Source organism: Macrosteles quadrilineatus, unplaced genomic scaffold, assembly GCF_028750875.1.
Source record: "Macrosteles quadrilineatus isolate MER2022 unplaced genomic scaffold, UCM_ALF_1.0 Scaffold_10__1_contigs__length_6754688, whole genome shotgun sequence".
NCBI classification, from domain to species: Eukaryota; Metazoa; Arthropoda; class Insecta; order Hemiptera; family Cicadellidae; genus Macrosteles; species Macrosteles quadrilineatus.
Genome location: NW_026542603.1, coordinates 4,604,050 through 4,621,504, shown reverse-complemented (window position 1 = coordinate 4,621,504; position 17,455 = coordinate 4,604,050). Strand labels below are relative to the sequence as shown.

At 36.0% G+C, this 17,455-nt stretch overlaps 2 protein-coding genes across 8 annotated transcripts in view; one reads left to right on the top strand and one right to left on the bottom strand.

Moving 5' to 3' along the window:
- Nucleotides 1-17,455, top strand: part of LOC129004719 (uncharacterized) — a 372,634-nt gene that overhangs the window by 330,501 nt on the left and 24,678 nt on the right. The window lies entirely within an intron of this gene.
- LOC129004718 (eukaryotic translation initiation factor 4E-binding protein Mextli-like) overlaps nucleotides 1-17,455 on the bottom strand; it is a 55,357-nt gene that overhangs the window by 23,173 nt on the left and 14,729 nt on the right. For 3 of the 7 annotated variants that reach the window (XM_054433294.1, XM_054433296.1, XM_054433300.1), the window contains 9 exons: nucleotides 16,649-16,844; nucleotides 11,582-11,710; nucleotides 9,501-9,561; nucleotides 8,883-9,025; nucleotides 7,690-7,829; nucleotides 6,224-6,294; nucleotides 5,119-5,276; nucleotides 2,420-2,506; nucleotides 1,579-1,700 (listed from right to left, as the gene is read on the bottom strand). In XM_054433294.1, the coding sequence (XP_054289269.1) occupies nucleotides 1,579-1,700; nucleotides 2,420-2,506; nucleotides 5,119-5,276; nucleotides 6,224-6,294; nucleotides 7,690-7,829; nucleotides 8,883-9,025; nucleotides 9,501-9,561; nucleotides 11,582-11,710; nucleotides 16,649-16,844 (1,107 nt within the window). Of the gene's footprint in view, nucleotides 1-1,578; nucleotides 1,701-2,419; nucleotides 2,507-5,118; nucleotides 5,277-6,223; nucleotides 6,295-7,689; nucleotides 7,830-8,882; nucleotides 9,026-9,500; nucleotides 9,562-11,581; nucleotides 11,711-15,902; nucleotides 15,975-16,648; nucleotides 16,845-17,455 lie in introns of all 7 variants that reach the window. The other 4 variants (XM_054433297.1, XM_054433298.1, XM_054433295.1 and 1 more) reach the window with 4 other exon arrangements.

Here is a 17,455-nt window from a genome sequence, read left to right as displayed (position 1 = left end):
GGCTGGCAGTATGTCAAATTTTCATATTGATACCCATAGCTTCACACTGCATGACAATACCTTACTGTATGACAATTCCTATAAAGATTTCAGTACGTCAAATTTACATATTGATACCCTTGGCGTCATACTGTACGGCAATACCTTTCTAGGGTTAAGTACGAGATGTTTGAAGTAAATGTGTGATTATAAATCTTTCACGTAAAAATATTCCCACGAATCTGTTCCTTTATTGTTCCTTTTGTAATTGGTTCCTTTATTGGATCCTATAAGAAACTGTTGTACGCTGCTCCCCTCCACTAGTTTTGGAAGCAGCCGTTGCAGTGTTGGCTGTGTCAGGGCTACCAACTTTAGCATTTCTCTCAATACTATGGTGGTGTAAATATTTGTGTTGAGAGTAAGAAATAGCAGAACTTTTGGATCAAGGTACTGTGGCGTGTGAAATATTGAAGCTAAAGATGCAAAGATGTCGTAAAAGTCACTTGTCTGTTCATCCAATAAACCAAGCAAGATCTAACAATATTTAACAATGCAGTCAGAAAACCGTTTCACCTTTTCCACAAAGATAATGGCATGTCCAACAACTATTTTCTTGTGCTGTTAACATAGTTTGATTAACTTTCTTGTACAATTGGGGATTAAACACTTGATGATCCTGTAACACTCTCAGGATTTGCCTTCTCTACTGATGAGGCAGCAGTCCACTGTGGTGAATAGAAGCTCTCATATATAGAAGTGGACTAGAATAAAAGCTCCATATAATGCAAAACACATTAGAGTCGCTAGTTTCCGCACTTTATGGTTGAGCCACCATGCATCTAGGCAGCAACAAGCGTATTGCCACAGAGTATAAAAGGAACCTTTTACTATGTTTGTAAACATACTTATCCTTGAGGCAAAGAACAATGTTACCGGTATAATATATGTCATTGATTGATATACTAGTATTTTTAAGAGAAAACTAATTTAATGACAGGGTAAACCATGTTTATATATTTTTTTTTGTTTTGGACTACCGGTACTTTAATGTATCAATCACTAGTTTTAGCAATTTAGATCAAAAATTTTATGTTGACACTATTGCATGTACACTGCCCATTTTGTGATTTAAAGATAACATGACATGATGATGCTGATGATATTTTTGTCAACGTAGGTTAAATCTGCAGTCTGTTTACCTACTACGTCTAATTTAATGACCCAAACTACAAGCAATTAATCTCTCCTCTTTTAATAGTATTTATTTAAAGAAAAATAGATACAACATTCTCAGGGAAACTACCACATGGCCTTACCAGTAAATAAAAACTTTAAATTTTAACATTTCTGCATCCATACTGAAAACGATTGTTACATGACACGCCTATTGTTAATCTTAAACATGGTAATGAAACAAAAACAAAATAAATCATAGGAGGGAAACAGTTAAAAATCAATCACAACCATACAAGAAAAGTCAACACATCAATGCAGGGTTATTTGGTTACGTTAGTTGGGAAATGAGTAAGGATCAACATAGGTCCAGCCCTCGGAGAAGATGTAGGGAGGGTAGGGTGGAAGAGCGTACGGGTTGTGTACCTTCTTGACGATGGCAGGAAATCTCTCACTAATGGAGGGCCATTGTAGAGGGGTCGCGTGAGAGTGCTGCGACAGGGAGCAAGACAGAAGAAACTCTCGGCTGTACTTACGAGTGTGAGCACCTGGAACATCACAGAGTGAGAATATGTTTTATTTTTTTAGAAGTGTTTCTAAATCATCATTGTAAAGTAACTGAAATTATTAGGGTTTCCCTTTGTCAATCACCTCAAAAGTTGTAACTGTTACAGCCATTTCGGCAACACAATGCCATCATCAGACTGTGGATCTCAGATTAAGCTACTTCAGCCGAGATCTACATGTCTGCTCTTGGCATTGTGTTACCAAAATGGCTGTAACAATTACACCATTTTTAGCTGATTGACGAAAATAAAGCCTACTTTATAGTTGCTATTTGAGACCGAACAGTTGTAAATGTTTTATGCAAATGATGATAAAAGGTAAATGTTTCTGAATGTTCACTTGCTGAAGCAATTATATACTTAACACAAGAGTGACTTAACTGTTCAGCATATAACTTCTATAACATTGTATAGGCCGGTTTTTCTAGCTGCCACACACATCTGCCAAATACGGCTGTGTTTTTCTGCACCAACAAAATCCAGTTACAGGCATTTTTCTAGCGGCAAGGTTAACTCAGAGCAAAAGTGACTTGAAGACATTCAATCCCACACCCGTATTTGGCACCAGGGAAACCCCCCTTTAGACTTGGATTTACTGTCCAGGCCATGCTTTTGATTTCATTTTGCCGGAAGTTCATTATCTTTAATACAAAATTAGTATGTCACTGGTACAACGAAGCAGTTTCTACTAAGATACTTACTGTCCAACGACAACGGAGAGAGAGGAGTAGTGTCAATGGGTTCTGATACTGATGGAGAATACAGCGGCGCATACCCCAGTCCAGCGTCTGCAAGTTAAGAGGGTGAATCAAGTTTAATTTATAATTTTAGAAAGTATAGTTTTAAAATTGAATAATTTCTCGCTCTTAATTTATGTATGTAGGTTTGCTGCTATTAGTTATAATAAAGTTATAAAATAAAGAAGATAAAGTATAGCAACAAATACTTGATACAAGGGTGTATTTTAAGGGGAACATGTTGTAAGTTGTAGTTGAGTGTACAAGTATTTGCCATTGCAATTACAATGTATGTGTATTTCCACTGTTTGTCTATGACATTATTTGGCGAGTCATCTCTTGTGTTTTAAGACCCTTCGAGGGTTAACCACAAATCAACACACAAAAGGTAAAGACACACTAAGTTAGATTAAGGAATCAACACATTGTCACTCAGAACTAATTTTTATTAGTCAGATTAGAGCAATATATAAGATTCTTCAACCACAGAAGTAATATCTGAATTTTTTGCATTTGGCATTTACAAAAAAAAAAAAACCAACACTTATAGGTATAAAACGCAAGTCATGGCTGGGGGACCTAGGTTTTTTATACAGATTATGGTAGGTAAGCTTACAAATTCATTGAACACCATGCAATTGCAAACATATTTTTTTTATAAGCCAACAGTGAATGGATTAGAAGCCAGACTTTTCAAATAATACAATACAAAATCATTGTAGATGATAACTTCTTTTATTCCTATTTAACTATTTAGGGTTTGAGGGTTATATTAAACTCAAACAGCTCTAAGCTTTTGGTTTGAATTGTAAAAAAATATTAAAATTAAATTATTTTAAAGATTGAGAGTATGAGTAAAAAAAAAATAAACCCAATTTATTCCATCCACACAATATTCAGTTTGTTCTACGTGTGCAAATCACAACAAATGCATTCCTCCAGCCAGTGACATTTCAAAGTGTATACAATATGATAGCAGTGTTTCGGTTATCAAATAAAGGGAACTTAGTTCATTAATGTTCTGATATCAGGGCTGTGCGAATAGTTCGAAAAACGAATCAAATCCGAATCTTTTTAGAGATTCGATTCGGATTCGAGAACGAATCTACTGTTTCTAACTGGATTCGGATTCGGAATCGATATTCGAATTTACTGGTAAGAGATCCGGGTTCGGATTAGATATTCGAATTTCTTGGAAATAGATCCGAGTTGGGATTCGATATTCAAATTTACTAGATTCTGATTGAATATAATTTTCAATATAATTTTTTAGACACTCAAAAACTACTTGTGCACTCCGATTTGCTGTTGACTGGTTCATGTTAGGAACCTGACCAACTTGGTGTTAGGCTTTAGGCACATTAGTGTAGGTCGCATTTGAACCCTATCTTGGCTATCAGTAAACTTAACCTCACAGTGTTAGTTGTTACTTGTAATAGTAATGCAGACATAGGCTTGTGTGGAGGATTAACACCGAGGTGTATAATAGGCTGGGCCTATGTTTTAGACTACACAAATTGGCAGTCCACCACTTTTAGCGAGTAACTTAGGCCTAGGTGGTATGCCTAACTTATGCCCAATTTTTTAGTTTCAAAACTTCAAATAGGTAGGCCTAAATTTTATAACTTTTTTATTTGGCCCATTTCAAGAATTTTTTTAAGCAATTCCCTAAGTTATTTCAGCCCCAGAAAATGTGGTCTAAAAATGTGAAAATTGGTACTCCTGACTTTCCTCGGATTTGGATTCGACTCTGAACAGGTTTAAATATTCGGATTCGATAACAGCTTTAAATTTCAGATTCGGATTCGATCCAGGTTCGATAATGGCTGTAAATTTGAGATTCGGATTCGACCCAGATTCGACTTGGGATTAATTAAAATATTCGGATTCGATCCGGATTCGATAAAATCTGTACAGCTATGAATCGGATTCGGATTCGAACCAAAATTTCTGGATTCGCACAGCCCTGTCTGATATACAAATTTTAAAGTTTGTGTTTGTATAAATAATTGCAGTAGAAAATCTGATTTCATGATAAATCATACTTTTGGAACACACCTAACAAAGAATTGGCTTAACTAGACAGGAAAGGGAACAACACGGACCAATTCTGGCTCTAGGGCTACACCTGAAGGGATATGGAAAGGAAGAACTCAAACAATCAATTTCTTACAGAAGTATGCACACACGGGCAGCCGAACAATTTTTGTCCCAATTGAGCATGCAATGCATCTAATTACAAATCTCCTTCGTTCCCTGCCTAATATAGCCTAAAGCGCCGATAACAACGGAGGACACACCATGCAAAATGTGAATCAGTTGAATGCATTGTGAGGATTCTGAGAGTTTCGTGGCTTATTGTTTTTCCACATGTTGTCTCACTGTGTTGTGTAACAGCTTTCATTTCATAACTCAGAAAGCATCCAACAGAAACTTTCCTGTCTAGTGTGGCCCAAGCTTAAATTTCAGCAGTAAACACATAACTGTTATTCATGCTAAGCAATCAGATGAATTTAGTAACGTCCTAGCATTATATCAAAAATAAATTTTACACATAATGTTACAAAATGACAAAACATGTTTGAAAATTGTCTTTGGTCTGTAAGACAGTACAACATTGCCAAGGCAGATTAGTGAGCAGGAATGTTTGCGCGATGTCAGACCTGGCGGAGTGATTGTGCTGATACAGGTGACATCGTCACTGTCCCCACTACTGGATGACACTGGATGAGTCTTACCATTACCTGGGTCTAGAGGGTTTAGGTGCATCATCCCAATGTCCGCAGCCACAGCCGAGTCAAGGAAAACATCCTCATCCATCCTGCAAACAAACACATGAGTCACAACAAACAAATCCCTAAAACATTACAGGTGTACAGATAACCGAGTCTGAACAAAGCCTAAATTTAATATTCGTACCAGGATATTTGTTAACTATTACACTTTTCGGATGGACTATTTATTTTGATATTTTAAACTAAAAACTATCTGCACACCTCTATAAAACATGAAGTAAGTACTTAAAACCAAAAATTGCTGCAACTAAAAACCAAATTTTAAACTGTGAACAAAGTCGCTATTATTTGAAATGTTTAATCTTACTAATATTATAAATAAATGTGAAAGTTTGTGTGTTTGTTTGTTTGTTTGAAGTTCAATCACGCATTAACTACTGGACGGATTGGGCTGAAATTTAATATTTACCAACAGGGTGCAGCACTATTATTTTTTGGCATTTATTAAAAAAGCTAATTTGAACCATAATAGATAAAACATAGTTCCTTTATGTTTTATCTATGTTTGAATTAAGCAGCAACAAAAAGCTGTGATACGCAATAAGAACTGTCGAAGTAGGATTGTTTGTAACAGTCGTTTATGTTTTTAATTTAATGAATAATTTGTGATATTTTGCGAATTTGTAATAATTAAGTTTTCTCTATTGTTTAGGTGGTTTAGGTGAAGTGGTAGAACATTATGGCTATGGTAGATGTGTAATACTATGTATACCACAAATTTAAGAGGAAGCAAATTTTATCAAACTGTGTCCTCCCCCATTGAAAACGCAAAGCTTGAATATAACTGCAATAAGCATTTTATTCTTAAATGCCAACCCCGTACGAAGGACGGGCACTCTGCTAGTTTATTAAATGAAGGAGTACAATGTACTGCATAATTCAATATAAACCATGAATATCATTGTATACTATAGGTAAAAGATGTACTGCTTGGAAAAATTTGTTAAATAATCTGAAAATAGTGAAAACTCACCCGAAGCAGTCGCCGCTGTAATTCTTTTGCAGCCAAATGTTGTAGTATTCTTCCAGCACCAATCTGGCATTCTAAAATATAAAAAAATTTAAGAACAGTTAAAAAAGTACAGCAGATTCTCTCATTGTGTGGGTCCAATTGCTTTGTGGCTGGATGATCTAGCTGTACCATAGATCATAACAATACCTTTACAACATTTAACTATGTTTCTGACCTACTTATGAATATATCTATTTAAGATATCTAGCCTATGTTTCACTTAAATACCCCCGCCGCAGCAAACCTGACGCCTAAGCGAATTTCCATTTGGCTGAATTGATTTTCAATTGATCTATTTAAAATTTTAAATAACATTAGGTTTAACGAGTACCTAGGTTTGCTGCTACAAGGAAACTAATAAAGTGTGTGTTTTAAGTAAAATAATTATTGCTTAGTATAAAATGAATATATTTGCCAAGTTTGATCAAAAGATATCCATAAACAAGCAAACTACAACACTTTACAATATTCTCCATAAGAATAACATGGGAATTTTAAATTTATAATTTTTTTAGTTTTCTCCGTAACCAATAACCGTACAAAAACACTTTGATATACTGAATTGTTTGTTTTTTAAGCTCTTTATGAAGGTTTAGAGAAAAATTGGGAAATTTTGTGTTTTGAGGGTCAAAAGTGAGAAAAACCAATTTTTACCCCATAAAATCCCCCATAAAACCCTGTTCCCATGGTCCGATCATGCTGGATCGCGAACTCATTCAAGTTTATCCCGCCTTACACCTTCAAACCAAATTTCATCAAAATCGGATAAAAATTACTCAAGTTATTGTGTTCACGGACATATATATATATATATATACATACATATATAAAAATTTGAACGAGTGGTGTTTTTGGCCTCTGGGGACATCAAAATGAAAAAGTAAATCGGTCCCGGGCCTAAGTCCTACCATGAGACCTACGGTAATAGCTACTTCCCTATGGGGAAATTCGCTAAAAACAATTCATGAAATCTTGTTTAATAGCAACTACTCAATATCAAGTATAAAATTAATAGGCCTACGTTCACTACTAACATTCTCAAACATAATAAATAATATATTTTGGAACTTGTCTGGTAAAATATAATTTTCACCCCACACATATATGTAATTTGTTTTTATTTGATTTTAAACAATGTAGGCCTACTGCAGTAACTTAAGTATATATTTTGTATTTGTTTACAATAAAACTGGAAACTTTGTATTGAGGAACTAAATAAGTGGGAAAGGAATTATTTTTCCCCGACTGAATGGAAAATCTAACAGGTAATTGGAAGGAGTCATGTTGCTAGTCATTTTGCTAAATTTGTTTCATGGATAAACAAGGTTAGAATCAATAAAAAAGGGGGGTGTAGAGAGAAAGTCAGAATGATACGTAACATACCTATTTATATACAACTATTACTTAGGCTATTGATTCACTCTCACCTTTACCACGTCGTGGTTGGTACCCGTGATCTTGACCACATCATGACCAAGTGTCACAGTATATTTGTACTCCCCAAGGTTGGCATCATTGGTTGAAAAGCTGTGAGGAAGTGAACGCCGAGATCCTGCTAGTGTAAATGCTAAACAAAGTTAGCGTATGAAAAATTTGTTAGTAATTTGATGTGCAAGAAACCCTTTTCAAATAACCTCAGGATAACTTTCATAAACATATGGGAGAAAATCATAAAAAAAACTCAGATCTATATTTTTTATATATTAGACACTAGACAGTAACACCAAAATGCTTGTCACTGACTATATTACTCAATTGTGGATATTTATAGGCATGTGATACTCTCTGGTGTAAATTAATGTCCTCACTACTGAGTACTATGACTATTAGCAGTACTATCCTGATAATTAGACCAATTTGTATATACCAAGGCAAAAATGTGGTTCGGATTCCACTATAAACTGTAGGTCCCTTAGTTGCCATCGGCTGTATGGGCTATTAATTAACAGCTGTGTCTAAGGAATATGTCGGCCTTAGTCACTAACAAGACTACAAGATTGCGCCACTCATCCTACACTCATCTCCATTCATACTTGGCTTAAAATACCTACTTTGTATGGTCACCATTTCATCAAAAAGTATTAAAGTATAAAGTATTAAGTACTCCCAATTAATCCTAGTGTTACAAAATTAGCTCCAAGTATGGCTAATAGGATTGTCCTGGAGGACGCTCAAAAAACTTAAACATCTCCAAAAAGAATTTACTTTACTACCCAACCCAGTATTAAAAATTATTGAAACTAATTAAAATTCCCTTCATCAGATTCTACAAATCAAACAAACACTTAACTTTGTGACACTTTGGACATTACATCCCCTTACAAACTCCATGAAAAAAGGCCTGACCTTAAAACATAGTAACCAGTACTCACCCAAACCTCCTATGAAATAGCCTTAAAATTCCAACCATCAACTGACCAAAAGAATAGGTAGTCTTAACGGCCTGGTTCCCTTTATTTCAGTTGTTTGAGGTTCAGGTGATGGTACTAAGTTTGTACTTTTCTAACCCAATAGTCTATCCTTCTTTTCTCTCAATAAAGCCTTTAGTCATAAACATTAACAAATCAAAATATCATATAACCCAGAACCTGATCTAGTTCTACATGATAGGTTTCTATACCTTGGAGTGGGTTACGGCCGCTTTCATCGGAAGCACTGCTGTTCAGACTAGAATTGGAACCGCCGATTCTCTCTCTATCACCTCCCTCCCGTATTGGCGAAGCATTGCGACGGATCGTATCTTCCATCAGTTGCCGCGCGTTACTGCAGAAAACAAACAGAATTGTAACGAACGATGGAAAAGAATGCCATGGCCTTTTTGAAGTGAAATCCTAACACACACATTCTCCTCCCACACATGTAGGAGTTGAGGACTAGAAATCAACGCTACTACTGCACATCGCTAAACAAAACTTTTGAAAACCATACCTTTGGTACTAATGTAGCTTGTTATATTTTTAAGAGTAAAGTGGGATGTTGTATATTTGGACTTTAGAATAGATAATTTTATTTATATAGATAGGGTTGTTGACTACACTTAGCTGCATACAATGCACAAGCTGTTGGAAACTACGATTTGTAACAATTTATTTTTATACTTCAATAAATACAATTTGGACTATCACATAATAACCAGAAAGCAATCATTCACCAGAATAGGGATCTTGTCCCTGGTTTATCATAAACAAGTCGGCCTATAAAAAATATAATAATGTGATAGCAATGAAACATAACTCACTTGATTTTGTCTTCGCTTGGTCCTGTTATTTGAACGAGGCGTTCTTTAGCCCCAGGATTCACTGGAAAAACATCACAAGGATTAAAAGACTTTTAAAAGCGGTTGACATCTCAACAATATGGCCATTTGCCATAGATTACAGAAATTCACATAAGCTTTAGACAAGTATGTCTTATTTATTAAGTATTAGGATACTCTCACGGAACTACATAAATCAATGGTTAAAGCGGGGAGAGGCTTAAAAATGAAAAAATCAAACTGTAAAATCGGTTACAGCTAAGTATGGATTAAGTGTTGTTGTCATTGCATATCAACAGTTTAAAATGAGGATTTGAATGTGGTTTAATCATGTGACACATATTATGTGCAAGGATTCCTCCAATTGTTTTTGATACCTAACCATATTATAAATATTTAACAAATATCGTTATGTAATAAATTTGACAGGCCAATTTGCCAAAACAACAAAAAAGCGATTATTTTGACTGCAAAGCAAAAATATTGAGACTTTATTTACAAATGGATGATACAAGTTTCATTAAAGAGAGATCGTGCTAAGAAGAAGACTATCTCTATGCTTATTCATTCTGCAACGCATACTTAGGTGCATATTTAAAGTTGAATATCAATGCAAGTTTAGCGTAGAATAGAGTGAGATGATCTGTAAGACTACGATCAGCTGTTTCATTAATAAAGATCATTTATTAAAAGCCCAATGAACACCGGCTTACTGACTATTCTCCGGATCGAATGAGGATTAAGAATTCTTTAATTAAAGGAACTGGAAATACCTGTTAAAATATTGCATCTCATTTTGTGAGAAAAAAATAGACAAGACTCAAGAATTCTTTATTAGCAGGCCAGTATTTCTTTTCCTCCACTAAAATCACATGTCTTCATGTTCATCCAGAGTGCATAGTAAAATGTAGCTAAAATATCACAGTGTTGACTTGTGCCCAAGTCCCAAATTAATCTGGAAGGGGTTTGCGAGAAGATACAGTTATTTAAACTTATTTGGATGAAAACATTTACAGTACACTCTCGATTATCCAAGACTTCAGCTTATAGAAGTTCGGTTTAACCTTTTAAATTTTTTTTCTTTATTATGAAAGTTTCTTTTGAAAGTAAGTTAAAAATAGCCAGTAATTCGCGATTTGTTAGAAATTAATATTTAAAACTATCATTAGTATTATTTTAATGTACGAATGATACGTTGAAAATTGAAATCACATAGTACTAGAGGTTGGTTGCCAACATTAGGAAGTTGGACGAGTCGTCTGCATAACGTAAACAATACCTTTGGCTTATTTGTTTAAGAATTAACCTCTTGCATTGCCTTTTGTCAGTCTCTGTCATTACAATCTTTTGATATTGACTTAGGGATGGACAGGTCTCGAAATTTCGGGAAATTTTAAATCTTGTTTTATGAGACGAGATTCTATTTTGGTCGAGATTTTTTCGAGACAAGATTATAAAAAAAATATAAAAAAGGCTGCACAAAGTCAATGCAAAACCCGCAACACATGAGCATGTTGATGTTTCCTTTGCGAAGGCGTTTTTATTTAATTATTAATTCTTTACAAGTAAATATTGCTATATTGTTTTCTAATTTTTTGTTTTGACATAGAAAATGATTCAAAGTTTTGTTAGTGTAAGACATGTTTTACTACTGTAAACATAGGCAAAACAAGTCACTCCAAAATCATTATAAAAACAACACAAAACTGAAAAATTGTTGCTTGATACCAAACTAGTAAGACTGATGTTTTAGGCTAATAAATTTGGCATTATTCAAAGTTGAACTATATCCTAACTGATATCTCCATGTTTCCTACGCAGAAGAGTTATTTTTAATAAGGTACTCTAGGCCTAATTAATATTTTTCTTTTATACTGATGTTTTTTATCTAATGTGGTACCGTAAACCGTAACCCCTAACCTCAAAATCTAAGCGATCTCTGTGTTTTGGTCCCAACAACCTCGGTTAAACGAAAGTGTACTGTACTACTACTACTAGTTAAATTGGATTTTGACTTATCTGGTTATTGGCTTTAGTTTTAGAGTTAGCTAAGGATAAGTTACCAGCCCAAGGTCTAGGAGGAGGACCCATGTAGATGGGAGCGTGACGAGGAAAGAAGGTAGGAGGGTAAAGGTAGCGGGCAGTGTTCCACACCACCGGACTTTTGATTATCAACGGTCTCATGTATTCTGCTGACACAAGAACCTCTAAGTAGATGAACACTTACACAAGATAGAAGTAGACAACCCAGTTGGATTAGCCAGTGTTAGAATAAAAATATAATTTAATCCAAGCTAAATGGTTTAAGTTCCCTTGTCTTCGTCAAGTGTACCTTTACAGTAGTGCACTAATATAGTTTAGGACTTTAGGAGTCCATCATCAGGTTTGACTAAAACATTAGGTCATCTATCCGATTTGGGAGACGCCGGGCATTTTTTTTTTTTTCAGAACTATAATCGTTAATCATATTTTTCTATTTTTGTTGTGTGTTTGTGCTGCATGTGTTCTACAATGGTAATGGCAGATCTGGCCAAATTGGACAGATGACCTGATGATCGACGCCAGAAGTCTGAATCTATAGTAGAGTAGGCTAATACTGCAAAGGATCACTTCATGAAGCAAGGTAACATAAACAATTTAGCGATCCAAAACCTACTTTATCATGAAAATATTTGAATTTACACTCAAAGAGTCTGCTGATGTCATTACTCATTTACGTTTTAGATAGGCCAACTTTTCAATCATACTCAGGTAAAAGTAAAAGTTACTGAAGCTATGGAGTTTTTTTAAGGTAACAAAAACAAACATTGTATCAAAAACTAATGGAGAAAATAGAATTTTATGAGAAGCGTACCCAACTCACCTGCTTATTCAATTCAATATATTTGAAATAAAAATTGGCTTGGGTCCATTATAAATGGGAGGTCTACTTCAGTATCCAAAGGGTGTCTATAATACCTACAGTCATGTTAGTAAAACATATAAAACTAGAATAATTATTTTAAACTATTGTTTAACATACATTGGTACTATATTCACTATTCAGACACACATTAGAAAATTCTAAATACAGTTTTAAAACTCAATACTAGGTCACAGTATAGGAGTCTCACTCTATCCGGATGCCTACTAACCATACATCAGTTTAACCGTATTACACTCGGCAGAAGTGACATCTCTTTAACCGGAATTATTATCAGCACATCATCAGTTTAGGCGGACTGGATCAGCTGCAGTACTGAAACGACTTTTACTGTGGGAAAGATTTGAGACCAGAGTGATCACGTGTCTAAATAAAATGCTCTGCCAAATTTAAGTAGGCTAGTCTAAAATATTAGGGTTAGTTTTCTAGTGATTCAAGTTTAAGGGGACTTTGGTTTAACCGGAAAACCCATTATCCGGACTAGACTTGGTCTCGAGGGTCCGGATATGAGAGAATCTACTGTAGCTGTTTCACACTAGACTACTTACTAACTACTAGGGAAACCAGTCACACTTCAACTCATGTACAGTAGACTCCCTCTTATACGGACTCCTCGACACCGAGGCCAGTCCGGATAACAGTTTTTTCGGTTAAGCCGACGTCCCCAAAAACTCATTAAAACGGACTGTTTACGGTGATATTCGACTTAAATTTAGGAGAGCGTTGTATTTAGACATGTGATCACTGGTCTCAAATCTTTCCCTCGCAAACAGTCGTTACAGTACCGCAAAACTTCCTGCCGATCTAGTCCGGTTAAACCAATGTGCTGATAAAAATTGTCCGGTTAAAGAGATGTCATTTCCGTCGAGTGTAGTACGGTTAAACCGATGTCCGGATAAGAGGGAGTCTACTGTAGTGGCTATTTAGAAACTTGGTTATGCTGTTCGGTTTTATTCTACTCATACAGGGTAAGTCAAAGTCAAAGTCAAAGTCATACAGGGTAAAATAGTTATTAGACATTGTACTGTTTGTTAGCAACAAAATTTAGATTTTATACACATACGGAACCAAAGTAATTGCTTCTATGTCAAGGAATAAGAAGCAGGGACAATTTGGGTGAATCAGCCAAACTGATGAACAAATTTGCAGTAGAGGAAATTTACAACTGTCCACAAGCACAAATCATAAGAGAAGATGGGTTAGGCTTCAGCATCACAGGATAAGCAAGCTCACTCTCTTCTCCCCTTCCCAGACAGTCGCCTATGTTCTACTTCCAATGTTCTGATTATACAGGAGTTAATTGAGACAATCACAGGAATAATTACGGACCATGGCTTCCTGAGATTGCACCTGCATCACTTGGGGATTTACAATGGAGACACTGCATGTAGGAAATATAGGCAGTCCAAGGAGACTGTATATTATCTACTATTCTATGACTGCACAGCTCTGAATGAGGTAAGAGAAAGCACTCTTGGTACCATGACAAGGGGCCGACAGGATACTGCAGTTTATTGAGCAACTCAGGTTTGACAGGCTCTGATATACCAAGCGGGGAGCGCTATCAAAAATATTCCTTGTGAAAGAGCGGATTTCCTTGAATGCGCCAACACCAAACAAGTTACCTTTTCTTCTTTGATCGATAAGTTCAGTGCGGCATATTCAAACTAAACACGCATATACTACACAGGCTGGTAGCGGCACTTGTGGTCGGAGGGGTTTACGTATAGGGTATGGGGTGATAGGGTAAATAATAAAGAATAGAATATAGAATACATAAAACAAAAATCACACATTTGATAAAACAGTGTTAGTACACACAATTCAAACTTCCAACAGTTGATAGGGAAACACAAGGTTCTAAGTTATAAGGAGTTTAATTTTAAACAACAATAACAGATTTTTAGAACCAAATGACACTCTGACTGAAAATCAAAATAGAATTTAATCCTAAACAATACAATCAATCACCATGGATTTTTAGTTAGACTCATCACTAACAGTACTGTATGTACAACTAATTTATGACTGCAAGATGTCTTATACAGGATCTGTGAAAAGAATAAGAAGATTTTGAACCACTGTTGCTTGGGGACTATTGAAGAAAATTAAAGAATTTTAATTCCAAATTGAAGGGAAAATAATAGTTTTCCCCTTAGGCCTACACTAATATGTTTTGATCTCATTGAGGATAAAACCGGCAAAGTTAGTAAGCTTAATGCTTCTTAACACGTTCGCACCCGGCCACTTGGAGGGCTGCGATTGCCGTGGGTCAGTACTGACCCACACTGCAGTGCATCAATTTGTTATTCTGTTGTTCAGTGCGAGCCTAGCATCAGTCGAAGGCGGACCTATACCACGTTTGCGTGTAGTGTGTCACATGTTATTTGTTGTGGTGTAGGTTGGTAGTGAATTTCTTTGTAAAAAATCTCCGTCTGGCAAGCTTAGAAATCAAGTTGTTTTCCCATATTTTTCCCACCAATTGGCAATACAATGGGACTGGCTACGTTCCAGTGCTGCTATCTGTGAGTGTTTTAGCGAACTATGTCAACTCTCGTAACGCAGTACATCACGGCACGCTATTTGTTATTTGTCAGACCAAAATTTGAAAGCCAATTGCCCGGGAATCGGGTCTGTTCGACACTGCGCCACACCGGGGGCTACGCCTGCCATAGATGGGCTGCAGCGAACATGTTAACTGAATTTTGAAGGCACAAAGTCTCAATATCTTACGAATAACAGCATGGAGTGTTGATTCAGATGTTTAACTGAAGACATCCTCGGGCAATCAATTTTTTCAGGCTTCTGATGCAGGATGGTCGGATTTCTTTGACTTTGTCATCACTTGTTTCTAGCTGGCCAGGTGAATGTCTTATCAAAACATTTTATTTGTTACGAAACTGGTTAAACCAGTGAAGAATTGCTTTTTCATCGGGAGAGTTTTGCCATCAATACTACGTAACTTGAAACCGGTACTGTAGGTACAGTATTGCAAACTACACAGCACACTGTGCCTGTTATTGCGCTGTAAACATCACTAACAACTGGTGTCAGCCGTGAAGAGTCACAATTGCGGCCTGCTACCGCGCATGCCTAGGATCAACGTTTCCTTCCTTGCTACTTGCTACACGAAAAACAAAACTTAAGTTATTTCAGTTCCAATTAGTTGCTTAAATCGTTAAGTTTTATTGAACAGTCCCCAAGCAATGACTGTTTTAATACTCTACATTCTTTATCAAATACTCTGTATGTTGAGTAAGCAAGCAAAGACAGCTCGGATAGTTTATCACATAGCATCTGACAATTAACGATTTGTCAACTATCTAAATGTAACATGAGTGATGATTGTAGTGTTCATGCGATGCATTAACGATTAGAGCTGACAGCTGATGATTAATCGTTAATCGTTAACGGAAGCTGTGCCACAAACACAAGTGAGGTTAGGTCCAAGCAAGGTTTACCTCGCTGAAATGAAATGATGGTCTCAGACAGTTCCTCGATCATATGAACTCTCCTTCCTTTGATGCCCATCACTACATAAATAAACGAATACATGAAAATTGCATACTGCCATATCAATACTTACGGTTATTTCCATTGAAATAAAATCATGTCACATTCAGTTGTCAGAGATTTGAAATATAGGAATGATTTTAATTGTCGCCCATCTTGCTTTCTTAGGCTTCACTGTTAAAGCTAAGGAGTAACAATTTAAGAAATTTGGAAAGTTTTAAAATTATTTTATTCTTTGCCAACTCTTGTGAAAGGTCTTGCTTGACTCTAATGCTCAATTAACGATTTTAGCATAAATATCACAAGAGTTAACAATAAACAAATAAATCATTGTGTAAAACCACAGTCTGGTGTAACATAAACCTATTAGGCCTATGCTAATCTAGTAAGAGAAATACGCACTAAGCCTATAGGCCTACAGGTGGTATAGGCTAGTTGTTCACACCAGTGAGTCCTTCCAAAGCTCAAAATATGACTTAAGTGTGGCCTAATTTTCTAAAAAATTAGCTATTTAAGTCAAAATACAATTTTTTCCATTAACGTGTTAAACAGGGAAATAGCCTAAACCATTGATGGACTGAAAAGAAATCAGTAAATTAAAAAAATTTCTAAGAATTTTCCTGAGTTCTAGCGTTTTACATTATATTGATTTAAACACAAAAAAATAAAAATAATTGCTCATGTTTTAGGCTACCTTTTCCTGAGTCACTGTTCCTGATAACTACTTCGTCTTTGCAGTAGTTTTTCCCAGGTATTTTTGTAGGTTTCGAGAATTTTCCAGATGTCTTCAGTACTTCTCCCGGTCCGAGGACTGGAGGGGTGGGAGGAGAGGAGGTTGTCATCGGAATCGTTGTCGTATTCGTATCAGGAGTCGTAATAGAAGGTTCCATCTACAACAATAAACAATGAAATAACTTGCTTGGTATCAAATTATTCTTTTAAATAATGATATATGTGCTAAGATATCACTAATACTTATAGGCTACTTATACTTTTCTTGAAATGGTGACCATACAAATTAGGTATTTTAAGCCAAGTATGAATGGAGATGAGTGTATGATGAGTGGCGCGATCTTGTAGTCTTGTTAGTGACTAAGGCCGACATATTCCTTAGACAGAGCTGTTAATTAATAGCCCGTACAGCTAATGGCGACTAAGGGACCTACAGTTTAACCCTCCGAGCGTCCATCGTCGAAAAATCGACGCGCTACACACTTTGTGTAGTGTCTCGCATCGATTTTTCAACGCGCGAACATCGTTTACGGCGAAGGCTCTATGACTGACTGAATCGGATTGAACTGGATCGAGTTAGGTATCGTTCTTTTCGTTATATTCTAAGCTTTCTCCAGAGGTCTGTCTCAGCGCTGTATGTTCTCCGAGCCGATCATAATTGTAGCAGACAGCTGACGTGCGTATTTGTAAATAGCTAGGTTACCCTCGGACCGATGACTGATGTGTTTTATTACGTTTATCATTGTTTTAGTGTTAAAAATCAAAAGTA